This window comes from Moschus berezovskii, chromosome 24 (assembly GCF_049115385.1).
Source record: "Moschus berezovskii isolate FMDL1 chromosome 24, NW_MosBer_1.0, whole genome shotgun sequence".
Classification (NCBI taxonomy): domain Eukaryota; kingdom Metazoa; phylum Chordata; class Mammalia; order Artiodactyla; family Moschidae; genus Moschus; species Moschus berezovskii.
The window spans coordinates 3,880,191-3,900,802 of record NC_142483.1 but is presented as its reverse complement, the minus strand read 5'-3'; the positions used below and the strand labels follow the sequence as shown (position 1 = coordinate 3,900,802).

The window sequence follows — 20,612 nt, the reverse complement described above, 5'->3', positions numbered from 1 at the left end:
GCCAGCGTGGCGGGGCGGGGAACGAGGCCGCGGCAGGACGAAGGGAGGGGGCGCCGCTTCCCGAAGGAGCAGACGCGCTCGGGCAGAGGCGAGGGGAGGGGGCCTCGTCAGGCCGTCAGGCCGAGGCCCGCCGCACCTGGTGGGAGGTCATCAGATACAGGTACCCGGGGTCCGCGGGGTCAAACTGCATCACGTGGTGCACAGGCTCCCCGTAGGCCACCGTCACCACCTTCCGGCTCACCACCTGCATGCTCTCGTTCAGGTTGATCTGGGGGAGTACGGAGGGGGTGGCCGTCAGGGGATGGGGCGTCCCCGGGTAGGGGGAGGCTGGGGACCGGCCCTGGCGGGGTGGGGCTGCCCCAAGCTTGGGAGTCTCCGCCTCGGGCCCTTCCAGGGCTGGCGGTAGGTCTGCCCCCCACCCTCTGTCGTGCGCCCCTCCCCCCAGGAACCCCACCACCGCCAGCACGCCCCACCGTGGTATGCACAGGGCCAGGCTTCACAGTGAAGAAAACATTCTCTGGGAGGCTGCAGGCGTCATGGCAGGGAGAAAGGGCCCGGGTTTGAATTCTGGCCTTGACATTTACAAACTGCACAGGCTGGAGCTATCCGAGTCACTTCCCCTCTCTGAGCTAACAGGGCTGAGGATGATACCCACCCCGTGTGGCCGTGGGGCGTGCTAGGGAAGATGCAGGCGAAGTGTTGCTGGGGCCAGGCCCCGGAGAGGGGAGGGTCTCACCCCTCCCCTCTCACACGCCCATCTCACAGATGAGGAAACTGAGGCCCAGAGGAGCCAAGGGACTTAGCAAGAGTCCTAAAAGGAAGATGCCTCAGGGTCATGATGGAGTTCTAGGTCTGTCTGACCCCAGATCCAAGGCTGGGGTCCAATGTCCAGGCAGGAGAAGGACCAGGACTGGCTGGGGTCTGGAAGCTTCTCTGGCTGACGGCCCCTCTGCACGTCCCCCAGAGACCTGACAAGGCTGGTCAGAGACTCATCAAATTGCTCTTCTCTGCTGATCTGACGTTCCATGTTGCCTTGTCAAGGCCTTGTCAAGCTCTGAGATGGGGCGAGGGGTCTAGATGGCTCCTTGGGACCTCCAAGCCCCCAGCCCTCCTCTGTGGGCTCCAGAACCTTTAACTGCTCCTCCTGCTTGTGGATCAATGTGTTCTGGCATTCAAGGCCCTGACTTCCACCCCATCTTATTCCACGAGCCTCCTCTCTAGTCACTAAACCCAACTCAACATCCAGCCGCCATGTCTTCTCCGTGCTGTGCTCTGGTCTCAAACCCCTTCCTCTCCCCCTTGGGCTGGGAGCTGTCCTCCCAACGTCTTCAGCAAAACAGCCTCCCTGACGCCCCCCACACCCTAAACTGCAATTACTCTCTCCCCAGCCCCTGAGACATGCCTCATCCCAAGTGGCCTCTTGGCAGTCTGTCCCGGGCAGCTTGGCCCCCTGAGTCCCCCAGGCATCCAGCAGACATGTTTCCACTCTTTCCAAAGTCTACCGAGCACCTGGCATGCTCTGGGGCCTGGGCTGGGGGCTGTGATCAAAGCCTCAAGTGAGGCGAGAGTGGGCAGGAGAGGCCCTGGCATGAAGCAGGGTGGTGGCTGCGGAGGTCAGGACTGAGGGGCGGGGCAGCCTCTGAGCTGACTCGACTTGGATTCCACCCCAGTTCCTGCTATGTGGGTTTCCCTGGTGGCTCAGCTGATAAAGAATCCACCTGCGATGCGGGAGACCTGGGTTTGATCCCTGGATTGGGAAGATCCCCTGGAGAAGGGAAAGGCTACCCACTCCATTATTCTGGCCTGGAGAATTCCATGGGCTATACAGTCCATGGGGCTGCAAAGAATCAGACACAACTGAGCGACTTGCACTTTCCACTTTCCCCGCTATCTGATTTTGGGGCACTCGGTTCCCCTCGCAGAGCCTCAGTGTCCCCATCTGTGAAACGGGGATCACGGCTCTGCCTCCCTCGAAGTGATGTGAGAATTAAGCGTGAGGATGCTCGTGATGTGCCTGTTGAGGCTGGGTAGACAGTGGTGCCTAATATCTGCGGCTTCATGGGTGAGGGTGGCGGGGAGACTCCTGGACAGATGGGGAAACCACCCCAGGTCCCACAACCGGGAGGGCAAGAGCCAGGAGCCACATGCAAGTGTCTGATCCCGACCACAAGTCCCGCTGTCTGCGGACCCTCAACGGAAACTGTGAAGGTGGAGAAGGCCCCCTGCCCCTGCTCCCACGCCTGGCATCTCCCCCAGGGATGTCAGCGGCTAGGGTCCTGGGGTGGGAGGGCTGGGACTCTGGCCTCCACTGCTCACCACCAGCCTGTGGCGTCTGCCACAGGGGAAGCTGAGCGAATTGGATTATCGGATCTGAATCAATTAGACCAGGGCCTCGTGCAGGTCGGAGCCAGGCCAGACGGCTGACGCTCTGGACAGGCCGGGGGTGGAAAGTGGCTGGAGGGCCAGTCCATGCCCTCCCCTGGGGCCGCTTAGCAGGGAGACTGACTCCTCTCACCCAGCTCTCGGCATCTCGGGGGCGGGAAGCATTACCTGCAGAAGCCAGTCACCTTGGTTGGGAGCTGGGGCATCCTCAGAGGCTGGTGGAACAGGGGACAGGGGGAGACCCCCACTTGCCAGGCTGTGGCCTCCCCCACCCCGTCAAAGCCCTGCAAGAATCTCGGGAGGCTGAACTTTCGGCCTTTGATGGCTGGGGACACTGAAGCCGGGAGAGAACACGTCCACTGCTCCGTGTCAAACAGCCTGCGAGTGGCACAGCCCAGAGACCTGAACTCAGATCCGCCGGCTTCTGAAGCCGGGTCCTGGAGGCCCAGAGACGGGCCCCCTGAGCTCTGCTTCCCTCGTCTGCACGACGGGAACTCACTGGTGTGAACCAGAGGGGAAGGAACAGACATGGAAGATGCCGTCTCACCCATGGGCCCCCGGCCCGCTCCCGCTGAGCACCCCCGGCCCGCCGGTACCTTCAGCAGCCGCCCGCTGACCGTGCCCAGGAAGACCACCGTGTAGTTGCCCACACCGGCCACGGCCACAGAGGAGAGGCCCGGCGCTCGGAACACGGGCAAGGCCCTCAGCGGCTGCAGGACAGACAGCGGGTGCTGCAGGTGGGCGGCCCCGCAGTCCAGCTGCTCCGGCTGCAGCTGGAAGAAAGACAGCATGTCAGACTGCGGCTCCAGAACCTTCTGTGGCTCCCAGTCCTCCGCGGCTGGCCGGGACCTCCGGCCTCCGCCTCCGAGCTTTCAAAGTCCTGCTCCTGCTCTGCGCTGGGTTCAGGCCCCGATGCAAGCAGGACCATGTCTCCGAGCCCAGGTTGACCCCTGCCCTTGGCTTCAGTCATGGAGCTGTCCCTAGCAGAGGGGTCTGTTCCGGGTACACAGGAGCTGGCCAGGAAGGGTCATGTGAGGGATCAAGAAGGCCCAGGGAGGCCAGCCTCTGCCCCAACTTACCTGCTGACACCCAAGAGGTGTCTCTCCTGTCTGGCTGGGTCTCCATAGCAACCATGAGGTTTTTCTCCCACTCCCCCAAGATTCCTGCTCTGACCCCAGCAACCCCCACCCCTCAACTTCCCAGCAGGTTACTAGACAAAAGGCTGATGCCTCCCCAAACTGAGGCTGCAACACACATCCCTTCATCTGCCCACATTACAGACGAACAAGTCGAGGCCAGATGTGTCCAAATGCACACTCCTGGCATCCACGTCAGCCCCAACTCAGGGGGCAGGATGACCTTTTGAAGGTTTCTTCTTCAATCTGCACAAACATACAACACAGGCCTCCAGGAAGTGCCTCTGAGAAGGCGACTGTGCAAATCCACCGGGACGCGGACACAAGGGTGGTTTAGAAGAGTGGATGGTAGGGATGGACAGGAAGGAGTGCGTCACCCAGCAGGGACGGCCCAGCCCGGGCGATGCCACAGATCTGCACTGACGGTGAAGAAGGAGGCTCTGGCTGAGAACACTCACAGGGTGTCACAGGCCTTTCTGGTAAAATGGGCGCATAAACATTAATAGTCACGACAGCAAATACAACACAGGCCACGTTTACTGGGACTGACCCTGCACCAGGCCTGTGCATCGGTTTGCTGGATCCTGGCCCTGCTCTGAGATCCCATGTCACAGTTGGGGTAACTGAGGCTCAGACGGGGCGTGGCCCACTCCAGGTCACCGGCTGTGATGTCAGGCCACCAGGCCTGAAGTGGGCAGCGGGACTGGCTTTAGAGAGGAGCTTTCCTCCCTTATCTGTGTTTTGTGCAAGCCGAAACCACCAGTGATGTACCCACATGGGTTTTGTACACAATCTCAGCTAGTGTTCAAGAGCAAACCATAAGTACCAGGTCCTTCATTCTTGGAAAAATAAACACAGCTGAGCCCTGAGCCAAGAGACGGGGTGGGGCTGGGGAGGGCCCTGGGGCCACAAATCACCATGCGGTGGCCTTCCGCAGGAGAGTTAGGGGCGACCTGAGCAAGTCACGTCACTCCTCTGAGCCTCGGTTTACCAAGCTGTGAAGTGGGCGCATCTCTGACTCCCCAGGTAAGTCCAGTGGTTGAGAATCTGCCTGCCATTGCAGGTGACACAGGTTCGATCCCTAGACTGGGAAGATCCCGGACACTTTGGAGCAACAGAGTCCACATGGCCCAATGACTGAACTTGTGCTCTAGAGCCTGTGCTCTGCAACGAGAAGGCACCTCAACAAAAAGCCCCCGCACCGCAATGAGTTTCAGAAAGCCCGTGCGCAGCAACGGAGACCCAGCACAGCCAAAAATAAATAACTTAAAAAATCTTAAAAAAAAAACACTGGTGCATCTCCAGCGCCTCCCTCACAGGCACCTGGATAAGACAGTTCATTGTGGAACGCCAGCATGAGCGTGGCCCACGGTAAACGCCCCAGAAGTGGGAACTGACACTGCGCTGTTTCAGATGTGACGTCGCTGACATGATTGTGACCAAGTGGAATTTAGGGGTAAATCATGCCAACCTCAAAAGCTTTCTCACCTGGACCCCTGGGACCACCTTAAGACAGCCATCTTCCCGTAAGGAGGCTCTCCTGGCCCCTGCTCTCTGGGCTGACTCTGATCTCAACATTTTCCCCCGGAACAGAGCTGCCGAGCGAGCCCTATAAGGTGCAGAGGTCTCCTCTGCAGAGAGGTCTCAAATCATCCCTCTCTGATGGTTGAGGCAATACTGAGAATAAGCCTCACATCCTAAAAGTCCCTCACACTCCTTCCAGGGGCCTGAGGAGCGGGGCCCATCCCTTACCCTCCCCTCTCCACTCCAGCCACGGGCATCGTCTCTGCCTCTCAGTCCAAGCTGGGTCCTGCCCCAGGGCCTGTGCACGTGCCAGTCCCTCTGCCTCGGATGCCGCCACCCAGGTTGTCTTATCACTTTTCGCTCATCTTCCAGCTTCGAACCTACCTTACCTGACTCATCCTCTGTGTTCATCGCGGGGCCTGAGTTGGGGGATGGCCCTGGAAGGCAGCTGCCTGCTCCTCTCCCCAGGGCCCACCCTCTGAAATCCCGCGGCTGCAGGGAAGAGGTGAGGCAGCGAGCAGGCACCTGGGCCCCAGACCTTCCATGAAGACGCTTTCCCCAGGGGTTGCGTAACTCCTCTTTCCTGAATATGGATGACGAGCGTCATTAAATAATACGTTGTTCTAAAATTAACATTGCAAACCCTGGCCCAAGGGACATGAGCTTCCTCCCTGAGTTCTGGGGTGGGGGCAGGAAGGGGGACCTGGGAGGCCCAGGGGACACCTTTGGGGTTTTCCGCGATGGGGGTCCCCAGTCCAGCAGGGTGGGGGGTCCTGGGAACCACCTGGGCCAGGGTGATTTGCAGGCCGGGGTGGCAGAGAGGGCCAGGTGGGGCAGCCTGGGAATCTGACTCTGGCCTGCCCGCCCTGTAGCAGAGAGCCATTAATTCTGCACCGAAGGAATTCTCTAAAAAGCCTTTCCTCCGACTTTTTTTTTTTCTTATCCTAAAAATAAAATTTAAAAAAAAGTTTAAAGGAGAAGTCACCCGTTGGCTGCTCACTGTATGATCTGTGATCTGAGGGGGAAGCTGGCTCCCCAGCCGCCAGGGGAAATCACAAGGCTTCAACCGCCTCGAAAACGGAAGCCGGACACACATGTCCACCGGGCGAGCAGGCAAGGCCTCCACTCTTGGGGGGATATGGCCCGGGAAAGGGGGTCAGCAGGCTCCAGGGACCTGGCGGCCGGCCGTCCCGAGTGTGGCCTCAGCCGAACTTGGTCTCCAAGGGGCGGCAGTCAGCTCTAAGGTCCAAAATACTGCCTGCCCTGACCCTGTGACATGGCCTGAGATTCCTCTGTCAGCACCGGCCCGCCTTCGAGTCTCACTAGGCCTTGCTTTCACAACACCAATTCCCTGGGGTGCAGGGGGAGGGCTGGGCGCTCACAGCAGCCTTCTCCAACACACGGGGGCCACCTTCCCAGCATAGGACTGGCCAGCCCCTCCCTGGCTCCTGGCCGCCCTGGGTCAAGCTGGCACTCAAGGCCTGGGTGAGCTGGCTCCTGCCGGCTGCTCCAGCCTGGAGTCTCACTTCTCTCTCTGCCTTGCCCCTGGCTCTCACACTAGTCTCTGCCCTTTCTCAAATGTGGCCACGCTTTCCTCCCAGGGCGGCTGAACCTTCATAACGCTGTTCCTTCAGCAACCAATGCCCTTCCCAAACCTCTGAGCCCCTCGGACTCCCCCTTGGCCCTCAAGCCCCCGTTGTCCTGACCCTTGCCGCTCCCTTTGCCGGGCATGCCCAGGCAGTAAGCTTTCAGCCCGCCTTCAAGATGCAGCTCCAAAAAAAAAAACAGCTCTCCCCTCCTCTGTGCTGCTCACCACTTTGATTTCTCCATGAGCTCCTTTAGGGCGGAGACTGTGCTCTGGGTTTAACTAAAGAAAGGAAACTAATTTTGACTCAAGTGTGAATGACTGTATTCAGCTGCTTCTTTGCCAAGCAGAAATACTGAGATCAACACCGCCCATGCTGGTTGCTGATGAACTGAAGGAAAAACAGGAGTCAACTGTATGTTGATGGTGTGTGTGACAACACAGGTCTTCGGGGCCAGGCAGCACCTGGCTGCTACTTCTGGTTCCTCTGAGAACCTCAGTTTATCCCTCTCGAAAATGGGATGAGCGGCAGGCGGATGCTGGTCTCAGCTCTTTTCCAGGAGAGTAGAACACCCCCTCCCTTCCCAGGCTGGCTGGCTGCCTCCCCGGGGCCAAAGCTCAGCTCTGCCCACGCTCACATTACAGCGCTGACATACTGATTTCACTACCAACTGTAATTGTGTTGACTTTTTCTCCCCAGGAAGCCAGTGGAACAAGAGTGTCCAGAGCCTGCTTCTCAGGCCTTCTGTCTCCTGCCCGCAGACCCCACCAAACCTCAGCCCCATGGCAGGTGGCTCCGAGGACGATGAGGCGTCAACAGCCAACTACAAACCCCAGCGGTTCCGCCCCCGGTGTAGACGACACCAGCTGTGGGGCCTCTGTGTCTGGGAAGTGGGGGGCCCCTTCCTGCCTCAAGGTTTTTGATTGCTATCGAACCCTGATCCCGGGAAGGTGAGGTTTCGCTGAAAGAACACAGTCACTTTGCGGGGTGAAGAGCAGGCGGCAGGGGGGCCTGGGCTCATCACAAGGGGCTGGGGGCTGGACTGAGACCCTCCCCAACTCTGACACAGCAGACAGAAGGAGCTTTCATAACTGCAAAGCACTATATGAAACGTGAGTCGTTGCTTCAGTCATGTCCGACTCTTTCTGACCCCATGGACTGTAGCCCTCCAGGCTCCTCTGTCCATGGGATTCTCCAGGCAAGAACACTGGAGTGGCTTGCCATGCCCTCCTCCATGGGATCATCGCAATCCAGGGATCAACCCTGTGTCTCTTATGTCTCCTGCGTTGGCAGGTGGGTTCTTTACCACTAGCGCCCAAGGGAAGGGTTTGCAGGAACTATCTGTACTGTCTTTATAACTTCCTGTAAACCTAAAGTTATTCCAAACTAAAAAGTTGTTTAAGGAAAAAAAAAAAAAGATGGGACATCCTTGGTGGTCCACTGGTTCAGAATCCACCTTGCAATGCAGAGGACTCAGGTTCGATCCCTGGTCAGGGAAGTAAGATACCACATGCTGCAGAGCAGCGAAGTCCACACACTGCAGCCACTGAGTCTAAGTACCACAACCATAGAGTCCGTGTGTCGCAACAGAAGACCCCGCGCGATGCCAGACGGAGCCCACGCACGGCGACGAAGATCTGGCGCAAATGAATAGCTAGGTCGGTTTAAAAAAAAAAAGAGGGACCTTCCTGGTGGTCCAGTGGTTAAGACTCCGAGCTCCCACTGCAGGTGGCAATCCCTGGTCAGGGAACTAAAATCCCATATGCCCAGATGCGTGGCCATCAGAAAACAAATGAAAAAATGCAAAGCAGGGATGCCCCTCCCACAGCTCGACAGACTTCAGTGGCTGCTCAGTGCCCTCAACATAAACCCAAACTGTGCTTCCGCGCCCTCAAGGCCCGAGTGCATCTGGTCTGCCCCTCTCTGGCTCCCCTCAACCCCTGTCCTGGCAGCTTCTTCTCCCTCACTGAGAGCCTGGGAGGGTGCCCTGAGGACAAGACTGGAGAAGCAGGGGCCGGCAGGGCCCAGCAGGGCAGCAGTGGGGGTACCGTACTCTAGCCTAGAGAAGTCCCATGGACAGAAGGCCGTGGCGGGCTACAGTCCACGGGGTTGCAAAGTTAGTGAGCAACTAACACACACACACACAGCCTCAAAAGGCAGGCCTGGAGACAGGGCACTCACTGAACTCTGCTTCCCGCAGAGCTCCGGTGAGCAACCTCTCTCCCAAGCTTCCTCCGAAGCTCTGCGGTTAAAGGGGAAGGGTCCCTGAGGCCTCCGAGGGCACAGGTCGGCTCCAGGTTTGAAGCCACCCCTGTGACCCTCAAACCCAAACTCCTCCCAGCCATGTCAGCCTGAGAGGCCTCCCGGGACACGACCCCACTGAGTGACCCTCCACAGAGGGGAAAATAAGGCATGGGAGACCTGGGCTACTGTGTGCGGGCCTGGGGGGCGCAGGGCAGACCCAGCTCTGGCGGGGCTGGGGGGCTCTGGCAACAGCCCCCACACCAAGGAGGAGGCTGCCTGCTGCCAAGAAAGGAAATACCAGCACCTCTCCGTTGGGAGTCAAGGTGCCCACTTCCCAGGGCGGGGCACGTGCGGGGCGTGGTGGAGAGAATGGCCAACCAGGCCAGAGGACAAGTCAGTAAGGGGGCCTGGCTCTAATCCTGGGGGAAAGTTGGGGAACTGAGGCACAGAGGGGGTGGAGGCTCCCTTAGGACGCATGGAGCAGTTATCCCGACCTGGCCTGAATCAGGCAGGAAAAACTGACCAATGGCAATGGGCACAACAGCTTGCAAGCACCATTCCAAGCTTCCGAGAGGCCGGCCTTGGTCTCCCTGACCCCCTGACCTCTGGAGCAGGTGGGCTGCTCCTGAGCACCACATGTCCACCCACCCTCAACGGGCACCTCTGACCTGCCAGTCTGAAGGGACGGCCCCAGGCTGGGGTCAGAGGCCGGGCCACACTGCTGACCTGCCGTGTGCAGGTGCTGAGCACACTCTCCTGGCGTGTTCCCATTTAACAGGCAGAGAAACTGAGGCTCCTGAAGTGCCAAGTCTCTCAGCTCCCTGTGGGCTGCCCCACCCTCACTGAGCCTCCGAGTCCTCATCTGTGAAATGGGGACAGGCCCTGCACCCGCCACAGAGGCTCAGTTCACAGCAGCCCCCAATCCTGGGGGGCTACAATGTTCCCAATTAGTTCTGCAGGCCACCAGGCAGAAACCAGGGATGCCCAAGGACAGGGGGGCCCCCCCAGGAGCAGCTGCTCCCCTGCTCCCCAAAGTCGAGCATCGGAGGCTGGGCCATCCATGCCGCTCTAGCCCGGGGCCTGCCTGGGAACTGCCGCCGCGGCCGCTGACTCAAGCAGCCCTTGTTTTGTTAGCTGGACACGGCCCCCCGGACACCCAGCTCCCCCTTCTCGAAGCTGTTTCTCATTCCAGCCCAGCCTGGCTGCGTTTCCAGCCCTCCCCCCGGGTCCCGGAGGAGCCCAGGACGGGATGGGCAGCCAGGATTCAGGCCAAGGTGGCGGGGGCGGGGGCTTGAGGGGTTGGGGGGGGGTGGATGGTTAGCTTGAGGGGGCGGGGCAGCTCCTCGCCCTGGGGGGATGGGTTTGGGTCCCCACTCCTTCCCCTGAAGGGACGAGGGCCAGGAGGAGCTGGGAGCAGCTGTCTCTCCTGGGGGTGCTGGGCTCTCCTCCTCCAGGGGCTGAGGGGGCCTGGAGGCTGGAACTCACACCCTCCTCCCCATCCCCCGGGGTGCTGGCCTGGGTCCCAGAGTCATCTTACAACGGCTTGTGACCGCAGCCCAGGGCAGTTGGGGGCGGGTGCCTGAGCAAACATCTCTGGGCCAGGTCCCATGTGCTGGAGACACAGAGACATGTCCCTTCTCTCTAGCTGCCAGCATCCCAGTCCAGGACCGACCCTCAATGGGGAAGGGACAGCTTTAGAACTGCAGCGGCGTGGTAGCCCCACTAACACAAGAAAAAGCAGCGATGGTTTCCTGCGTGCAGAGACCTCTGTCCGGGGAACCGCACGGCACCCTCGCCAGATCCTCAGGTGCTGCTGATACTTTACAGCAAAGGAAGCTGAGGTACAGAGAGGTCAAGTGGCCTGCCCTGGGCCACACAGCCAGAAAAGCCGGACATGACCCTCACACCTGGGCAGGCTGGCTCCCGAACCCGTCCTGCCACCCCCCTGCTCTGTTCTGCTGGGAATTTGGCCGCTTGGAGCTGGAAAGGCCCTGGGTTGTGAGCTGGGGAAACTGGGGCCCATCAAGGAGCTGACCACCTCCAGAGGCTCCACGGCCTCCATCACAGACGGTGGAGGGCTGTGAGAGGGGCTGGGGGTGGAGGTGAGCGCCGACGGTGGCTGAGTTCCGCTCCTGGCCCGGCCTCCGCTTCAAGGCCTCTGCCCATGGCCCGCTCCCCCATTATTTACCGATCAGAGCAGAAAGCGCTCCGTGATTAACGCCCCACTGGGGCCTCGTGGGGCCTCGTAATGGAGCTGCGAGCTTCCTCCCTCCCCCAGCGTGTGATTTATTGCGTTTCAGGGTGACGGATGGTGGATGGGGTGGGGCGAGCCTCGCTGGCCCGGCCGATCACAGGGGCACTGGCATCGCACCGGGGACCCAGGGCTGCCGGGGAGAGTGGGCAGCCCGGGGCCCTTCCAGGCGGCCTGCTGGGCTCGGCCCTGGCCCAACATGGGCTTGGAGAGAAGGGAAGTGGCCAAACTCTGGGGGCAGCCGGGATCCACATCCACGCGGCCGGTGCCAGGAGACTTCCCGGGCCTGTGCCCACACGTGGGGACCAGCTGGTTTCCATGGTAATCCCCACGCCACTGGCAGAGCCGGAGGGGCCCTCAGGAGTCACCTGGTCCAGCCCCAGTGGGGGCTCCCGCTGGCTCCAGGCAGGACTGATGCAGGGCCAGCAGCCCTGGGTCTGCTCCATGGGTCTGCTCCAGAGCCAGACCACCCATGTCTCACTCTTTCCCCAAGGCCTTGCTGGCTCCCCACAGCCCACAGGACAGTGTCCAGACCCTCGGCCTGCACCCCTGGCCTCACAGACTTCTCAGCTTCATCTCTGCCAGTTACCCAAGCCATATTCTGCTGCATCTCTGGACCTCTGCCCCAGCCGTGTCCTCTGCCCGGAAGGCCTCCCCCAGCCCTATCTGTCAAAGGCTCTGCTGCAATACCCCCTCCTCCAGGAAGCCCTCCTTGACTCCCTCAGACAAGGCTGGTCAGCGTGCAGCTCTGGCTTGGGTGTTCTACCCCGTCTTGATCTCCTCCCAGATTATCTGGGGGCTCCTGGAGGACAGGGGCAGGGGCTGATTCATCTCTTTTGAGGGGCTGCCAGGTAACAGAGCTGAGCCCCCTTCCCCTCCACACTCCAGGGCACCCTCCGCCAGGAGCACAGACAGGCAGGGCATGTTGCCTAGGAGGTCTGGGCTCTGGTGGGTGAAGGTGGAGATGGCTGTGGCCATGCTGACAAGAGCCCCGCACCCAGGGGACCTGGTTCCAGCCTGGGACCATGCTGGGCATGGGAGTTCTCGCCACAGCTCCAGCAGGGGAAGGACGTCCCTGGGTCTCAGTTCCTTCACCTTCAAGAGGGACCCACCCACCCCTTCCCACTGTGACCTTGAGAGCCTCTGCAGCTCACACCCATCAGGTCAGCATTTTCAGAGCAAACAAGAAGGGAAGGTGATGAGCATGGACTCCGAAGCCCAACACCTGCTCCACCACTGTGTGACCTCAGGCAAGTCACTTTCCCTCTCTGGGCCTCTGTTTTCCCTTTCTGTAGCCTGGTGGTAATCCTAACCCCATTCTGTTTCTGGCAGGATTAAAAGATACACACCACGTGCAATTTGGCAAAGTGCCCAACAGAGGATAAGTTCCCAGGAAGCAACAATAATAAGATAATAATAACGATGCTGCTGCTGGCAGAGGTTCTGGCGACGGAGTGAAGGCTTTCTGGTCACCCTGCAGCCCAGTTCACACTGGGAAACTGAGGCCCAGAAAGGGAAGGGATCCCTCAGGCTCCTCGTGTCTGCTCTCTACCCTCCAGCAACCAGAACCCGGAGCCCAGCCTGCTTCCTTCATCTCCATGAAAACCAGCAGCCGTGATGGTGGGCAAATCAGACTCCCGTAGAGGGAGATTCTGCAGGGCCTGAGCCGACGCACGCACGGCCTCCGCTGGCCTCCAGGCAGCCCTGTTCTCGTCACCGGCCGAGCCCACTTCACAGATGGGGAAATACAGGCCAGGAGGAGGATGGTGGCGAGCTGCAGGCCACAGCGGGGAGGTGCAGAGGCAGGATTTGCGTCCAGGGAGTTGGCACCAGGGTCCAGCACCGATCCGTCCATGACTCTGGGCATGGCGGCAGCAGCGACATACCTGCCACCTTCCAAGAGAACTCCGGACCGTGGAGCGCTGCCCTGCCCCAGGACACAGCACCGTCCGGGGCTGTGGTCAGGGCTGAAAGCAGCTGTCAAGTCACTCAAACCGACCACACCTCTCACTCACGCACCCAAAGGGCCAGGGCTAACAATCCCCTTCTCAGAGATGAGTGTCACTAAGTGCCTTCCCTGCTGCCCTGACTTCCCCAGGAGACCCGATCAGCACCCCCCAGCCCCCCAACTTGTGGCCTGGCCTCTGCAGATGTCCTCGCCAGCCTCACACTGCTCAGGAACTGAGTCACTGCAGCAGCGGCTCCCGGCTTCCATCTGGGGCCAGCTGGGAGGTGCTGTCACAGAGGGCATTTCATGGCAATACAGAGGCCCTCCCAAATTTCCCTGGAGTGTGGGGGTAACTGCAGACCCCCCGCTGAGAGCCCACAGCTAAGACAGGACATCTACCACGGACTCCAGAGCCAGCCAGCCAACCAGTCTTCAGACCCGATTCTGTTAACCAGCTGTGTGAGACCCCGGGCCTCAGTTTTCCTATCTGTAAAGTGGGGATAACAGCACTCCCTGCCTCACAGGCTGGGGGCGGGTGCTGTGAGAGCAAACACACTGGTGCCTCTGAAGGGCCCGCAGAGCTTCCTTCTCAGAACTGAGAACGCAGCCGTGGTTCCTATTCAGCCCCAGAGAGCCATCCACACACCCCTCAGGCCCACCAGACACGCAGTGCCTGCACCACCAATAGCAGAGGTGATGCCAGGCCTGGTTTATTTTGCTGTGTGCCTCCCGCCAGGGAGCTTGGGCTCGGGGGCACCCGACACTCCCCTCTCTCCCCACCACCCTGCACCCTGCTCACCTGCAGGGCCTGGTTTGGCCCCATCTCCTCCCGCCTCTGAGCGCTCCCTGCCCCAGTGGCTGTTCCACACACTAAGCACACTTTTCCCAGAGGTATTTCTCTTCTCCTGGTACCAGTACCTCCACCTGCCATGGCCTGAGCGCTTCATGTGAGATTTCAGTTCAGGAGGAGACACTGCTCCATTTGACCAGGAGAACGCGTGGGACCCAAAGAAGATGAATGACTTACCCTGGGTCACACAGCTTACGGGCAGGAGGAAAAAGACTCCCCGTCAGCTTTGCCCTAGTGTACCTGGAGGTCAAGACTGTTGACGGGCCCTGGGCAGAGAGCTATGGTAGCCATCTCCTGGCCCAGGAATCCATCTGTCTCTCTAGGCCAGACGGTCATTCTGCCAACCCCGCTGGAACCCCCATCTTAAGACTCCCCGGTGTCTCTGCTCATACCCTGACCACGGGAAGCTCACTCCCAGCCTCCAGCCCAACTCCGAATGGAAAGCCATCTTGCGAGCTTATCTCCCTCCACCTCCACCCTGTATTTCAGCCCCTAAATCAGTTCAGAAAACGCCTTCTTGACAACGGGCACCCACCCACTGCATGCCAGTTTAAAACCGCCTCAGCGTTTTTTTTTTACCTTTACTATAAAAAGACACCTTGAAAATGCAACATTGACATTTCCCTGTTGGTTTTCTTTTTGATTTAAAAACACGAACCTTTCAGTCGTTCAAAAGTTGAAGGGAAAGACCCAGGGAAGGGAGCTGGACTCAGCCTGCCCTCGCCGTGCTGGGCGGCTCTGTGCCTCAGTTTCCCTGCCGACAGCACGAGGCGACCTCCCGTCCCACTTTCAAACCATTCAGAAGTGAGGGAAGGGATCTGATCTACACGCGATGGAGGCTCATTCCCTCCCTCACTTTCTCAAAATAGGCCAAAGAACCAAATACGCCCAAAGCAATCAGCGGCAAAGCTGAGGACCTCTGAAGCCCGGGGGCCAAGGTTGCCCACCTCTTCGTCATCTTCAAGGCGGCGGGCAAGGGGCAGAGCCTGCCAGGACAGGCGCTGGAATGTCCGAGGCCACCCCGACCGGGGCTCTGGGGTTCCAGGCCCCGAAGGAAAGAGCACGAGGGTCGGGTATCCAGAGGCCTGGAGGAGCCACCCGGCTTGGGGGTCAGACATCCCTGGAGAGGAGATGGGAGACCAGGGTCCTGGCCCCCTCGGTGGTCAGCCCCACCCGACCCTGCTGCTGCAGCAGTCAGGCTTGAGGGGGTTGGGAGGGAGACGGACTCCAGGACCCTGGTACTCACCCCCGCCCCGACCAAACTCACTGTCCCCCCAGAGGCACCCGTCTCGCCCCCGCCCCGCTTTCCACCCCAGCGCCAGGCTGGACGCGGCCGCGCCCTTCTCCATCCTGTCTGTCCCCACCTCTGGGGCTGCATCGCCGGCATGTGAACCTGTCCAGAGCCCCCTGCTTCCCTCCGTGCGCTCAGACCAGGCCTGCCAGGCTGCTCACACCCGTCCCCCAGGAACAAGGCCCAGCTGGCTGCCCCCACGGCTGCCCCAGCGTCCGCCACAGGGCCCAGCGCACACTAGGTGCTAAGAAATACATGCAAATTCAAGAGGGACCCACTTGCCTGCAAGACGGCACCAGCCTCTTTCCTTCTCACCCTGCTTCTCCTCTGTCCTCAACTAGCAACTTTCTAAACTAGCTCCGTTAGATATAACCCCAGTAACTGCAAGCATCTGCGCCTGGCGCGCTGCTAGGGGCCTCACCTGTGGCATCTTATTTAATCCCACCGCAATCCTGGAAGGGCAGTACTTTTGTTATCGCTCCTATTCTACAGACGGGGAAACTGAGGTGCGCCTTCAGATCGGATGCTCTGGCTGAAGCCCTTAGAGTCCCCCACTCCCCAACCCTGTGTCCCCAGGACACAGCTACGCCTAGGGCAGGCCCACCTACTCCCCCACAACCCAGCTCACACTCCCAGCTCCCCGCCCCTGGCGCACTGCTCGCCCTGCACTGCCCCACCCCGCCTTGCCGCTCCAGGCCCCTGGTCCTGTGACCCTTGACCTGGACCCCTTCCTTCTTCTCCTGCTGTTTCCTGAGCCCAGCTCCTGTTCACCCACCCACCTGCGCTTTGACACCACCCTCCCCAGAGGCCTGGAGGCCCCTCTGTGCTCCCCCATCACAGCGCCCACGCCCTGCCATGTGGCTGGCCCTCGGCTCGCCTAGCACAGTCCATGAGAGCAGACGGTGAGGGAGCCATCACTGGTCCCCAGCGCACAGCAACACCGCAGGGACTTGGGAAATGTTTACTGGGTCTGCAGGGTTGCAGAACAAGCCAGGAGAGGTCACTGGTTGATGTCCAGGACTAAGTTCAGACAGGCTACTAACACCCTGGGGGCAGTAATGACTGGAACGGCACACATCTACCAGGTGCCCGCTGTGTGCTGGGTACCAAGAATTAGCTCATTTGGTCCTTATCAATCCTTAGAGATAAGGACTGACGGTTGGATGGCATCACCAACTGAATGGACATGAGTTTGAATAAACTCTGGGAGTTGGTGATGGACAGGGAGTCCTGGCGTGCTGCAGTCCATGGGGTCTCAAAGAGTCAGACACAACTGAGCAACTGAACTGAACTGAATCCTTAGCGATCTAAGGTCCCCACTTTACAGATGAGGCAACTAAGCCTCAGAGAGGTTAAGCCACTTGTCAAGATCACACAGCTGGGAAGCAGCAAGAGCAGGATTTAACCCAGGGTGCGAAGTCCAAATCCTTAGCTTGTGAGGGGGGAGCGGGCAAGAATAACCACTGCCCTTCCCAGCCCCCCTCGGAGTGGGGCTAGAGGTCTCGACCTGGGACCCTGACACATCTGGGAGCGGCCCTGGCCTGTGCCCACAGCTGGGCACAGGGAAGGGAGAGGGGTGTGGAGGACGCAGTCAGAGTGCCAGGCAGGGCCAGGAATCGGCCCCACTCTGGGGTGGTGAGGAGGCCCTGGGCCACTCTGTCCTTGGGGCAGTGTCCCTGCAGAGGCCCTGCCCCCCAGGAAAGGGAAGCCCCAGCCCCCTTCAGCAGAGTGACTCACGGCCGCAGGCCAGGCCAGGCTGGGGACGCAGGACCGTGGGAACCAGGGCGGCTCCTGCCGGAGGGGGAAGGGAGGCTGCGGCCTGAGGAATCCCACAGATGGCCTCACACCGCGGGCCCAGACGGCCCTTCCAACGGGGTCTCCCCTCTGGAGAGCAGAGAGACTCCCCATTCCCCTCCTGCGGCTCTGAGACCCACCCCGGACATAAAGCATGTGTCCCACAGCCCGGCGGAGCACGAGGGTCCCGGGAGGGGAAGAGTGGATGTCCCGAGCATGGCTCTGGGCGGCCGCCCGCTCCTGGTCTGCCCGCCCCGCTTACCCACCGTGACCTTCACTTTCAGGGCAGCCGGCCAGCCGGGTGGTGGGCACTGGCAGGGGCCGGGGTGGGGGCCGGCCCAGCTGCAGCTAAGGAATCTGTGTTTTCTCAAAGCTCCAGTGTTGGGCACACCCACGGGGGAATAATTCATCTCGTGACCAGCTTGCTGGGCCCTGAGGATCACAGAGAAGGGATGGGGCAAGGCCCCAGGGAGGGTTCCTTCCCGTTCTCTCCAGGGAAGGCTGAGTTCCACACTTGGAGAAGTTGAGGCTTCCGAGGGGAGTGACCGGGGGTCCCCTGACTCAGCTGGGGATGGAGAATGGGGAAAAGGCACGGGGGTCCACCTCCAGGGCCCCTTGAAGAAGGGACGCCTTGCTGGCTGGCTTCCTTGAGAACCACACAGTTCCCTCCAGCACCCTTGTGTCGAATTCTGGACAGCCCCTCGCCCCTGCCACGCCCCGCCCCAGGTGCCTGGGCCGCACCTCCCCAACCCCCACTCCTGGGGTACCTGGCCCTCCCCCTTCCCTCTAGCTCCCCACTCAGGCGCTACACACAGTCCTACTCACCTCCTGGAGTGGCAGCTCCCCACCCCAGCCACCCCGACTCCTCCTCGGACACACACACACATACACACACTCTGAGCTCCACGTCTGTAAGGCAGGAGAGGCGTGACAGCACTCAGATGCCGAGGCCACACAGCCTGGACCCAGATCCTGCCTCTGCTCCTCCTGAGCTGTGTGATCTTCAGCAAGTTACTTAACCTCTCTGGGCCTCAGTTGCTTCATCCGTAAAATGGGGATGGGAACAGAGCCTACTTGAGAGGACTACTGTTTGAACGTAGAGTCATGCTCTTGTGATGTGCTTAGTAGGCGAAACCGCCCCCCCCCCGCCCCGCCTGGGGCATGCTAAAGGCTCAGTAAAGGTGTGCCGTGGCCAACCAGCAGCCTCCCTGGAGCACCGATGGGTTTCCGAATGCCAGGGTCCCTGCGCCGCCCACACTTGACTGCCTCCACTCCCGCGTCACCCAGCTCAGTGGCACACGGGTCTGGTGCACAACACTCATTCCTCCCCCCGCCACCGCCCCCCGCCAGCAGGGCCCTGGCACACACCTGCCACGCCCGTGCACACATCTGCCAAAGGCGGCTCTGATGGGCCCACACAGCCGGCCCTGAACACACCTTGGGCAGACTGTGCCCTCAGCCCACTGCTACGACCCTCACTTGAACACCCAGCTCTCTTCAGAACATATCTTTCGGATACCTCTTTAGAAGATACGCCCCTCTGGCTCTGGTCAGCGCACACCTGGGCACTCACCCACAACCGGATCGGCCCTGCACACCTAGACACGTGCACCTGTAAGGGAGCACTCCTGCGGACTGCCCGAGGGGCTCACACCATATTCAGGCCAGGGCGCCCCACCTCGCTGACACCTGTATCCTTGCGTCAACACCCAGGTCTCCACAAAAGCACCTGGGGCGCAGAGTTCACACTTGGGTCCCCATACACGCAGATCTGGATCGAAGTACACTCACACGTGCGACCCGCTCAGCTGCACAACCTGCCAGGTTACCCGCACGGCCTCCCGCCGGCCCCCTGGGACGGTGCCGCGAGCCCCGGCGGCCTGGGCGTCCTACCTGGATGTTGCGCTTGCGCTCGCAGGCCGGCCCGGTGCCCTGCACCACGCTGTCGAGCACGGCCACCACGTCGGGTGCAGGGTCCACGAAGCAGGCGGTGCGCGCGGCGCGGATCGCGGCTTGCACGTCGGCGAAACGGAAGGCGCAGAGGGCAGCGGGAGCCGCGCGGGCCGCCGGGGTCCCCTGCGGCCGCTCGAAGACCGCAAAGAGCAGCTCGCGCGTGGGGAAGACGGACACCAGGCGGCTGTAGAGGTCTCCGCGGCCCGCGCCTCCCGCGCACTGCAAGCCCAGCTGGATGTAGGACTCCGTGAGCTTCTTGGCGTCGCCTCCGGCGCCGCGGGGCAGGCAGATGCGCGCCAGCAGGCTCCGCGCCTGGCTCTCCTTGTCGCCCGCGCGCGCCTCGCTGTTGAGCGCCAGGTACGCGTAGGTCTGCGCGCCGGGTCGCGGGTCGGGAGGGTGCAGGAAAGCGCGGACGAAGCCCAGCTTGTGTTGCTCCTTGGCACCCTGCTTGATCTTCAGAATGTTGTCGTCGGAGGGGTTTAGGTCGAAGGTGAAGAGCTTGGCCAGGTCGCCGCGCGCGTCCAGGGACCGGATGGCGATCTCGGGCGTGTTCTCGAAGCGATGGTCCTCCAGGCTGCGGTTGCGCGGGAAGAAGGCGCTGCCGTAGCCCGTGTACGTGGCGCCCACGAGCAGACGGCTGCCCCCGGCGCCAGCGGCCGGGGGCAAGAGCAGCCCCACGGTGGACGCGTTGGGGTGGTTGGCCGCCACGTTCAGCATGCTGGGGAACACCGTGACGGGCGCGGCGGGCGGCGCGGCGGGCGGGAAGGGCACGGCCACCGCCGAGATGTTGCCCCGCCGCCGCAGCTGGCAGAAGCCCTGGTAGATGGAGCCGCACACGACCACCAGGCCCTGGCCCGGGTCCAGCTGCAGGATCTTGTTGTAGTTGTCGGTGAGGCGCCGCGGGTGCTCGCACGAGGCCTGCGGGAGCTGCGGGGCGTGACACAGCGGGCTGTCGGCCACCGGGCCCACGGCCGCCTCGGCTTCCAAGCTCAGGTTGGCGCCCGACAGCTGGTAGAGGCGGTTGACGGCCGCCAAGTACACGGTCCCCGCCGCGCCGTCCAGGGCGAAGTTGTTGGTGGGCGTGGGCGAGGGGAACCGGCGCTGGATCTCCAGGGCGCCGGTCCGCGCCGCCCCCAGGAGCAGCAGCAGCCAAATCAGCAGCGGCGGCGGCGGGCGCTGCGGGGCCCGGAATGGCGGGCGCGGCGGCAGGGGGCTGGCCGCGGCGGCCCGGGCGCTAAGGGGAGCGCCGCCCGCGGCGCGACGAGCCATCCGGGCGTGCGCGGGCTGCGCGGCACGGCGAGTGCATGGGGCGCGGCGCGGCCGGGAGCCGGGAGCCCGGAGGCGGCAGGAGGCGGGGGGCGGGCCCGGGCCGCGAGGCGCGCTTCCTGCCCGCGCCAGCCAGCCAGCCGCCCCCGGCCCCGGCGCCCCGGCCCGGCTCCGACGCTCCGCGCAACTCGGGGGCGGGACGGGGGCGGCTCCGCCGCGGACACGCCCTCGGGCCCCGCCCCCGCCGCGCCCCGCCCGGCCGCGCCCCGCCCCCGGGCCCCCTCCCGGCCCCGGCCCCGGCCCCGGCCCCGGCCCGGCTCCCGCGCGCACTCCCGGCCCTCGCCCCTCCGGGCCCCGCTCGGCTGTCGGTGGGTCCGCGGCCCGGCG

General features: G+C 61.9%; 1 protein-coding gene across 1 annotated transcript in view; it reads right to left on the bottom strand.

The window, feature by feature from the left end:
* The window catches only part of PLXND1 (plexin D1), a 49,392-nt gene extending 28,993 nt beyond the window's left edge, over positions 1–20,399 (bottom strand). The window contains exons 1-3 of the mRNA XM_055413522.2: positions 18,900–20,399; positions 2,979–3,155; positions 137–268 (exon numbers count right to left, since the gene is read on the bottom strand). Coding sequence (XP_055269497.2) covers positions 137–268; positions 2,979–3,155; positions 18,900–20,228 — 1,638 coding nt within the window. The 5' untranslated portion in view covers positions 20,229–20,399. The remainder of the gene's footprint in view (positions 1–136; positions 269–2,978; positions 3,156–18,899) is intronic.
* Positions 20,400–20,612: the final 213 nt, after the last annotated feature.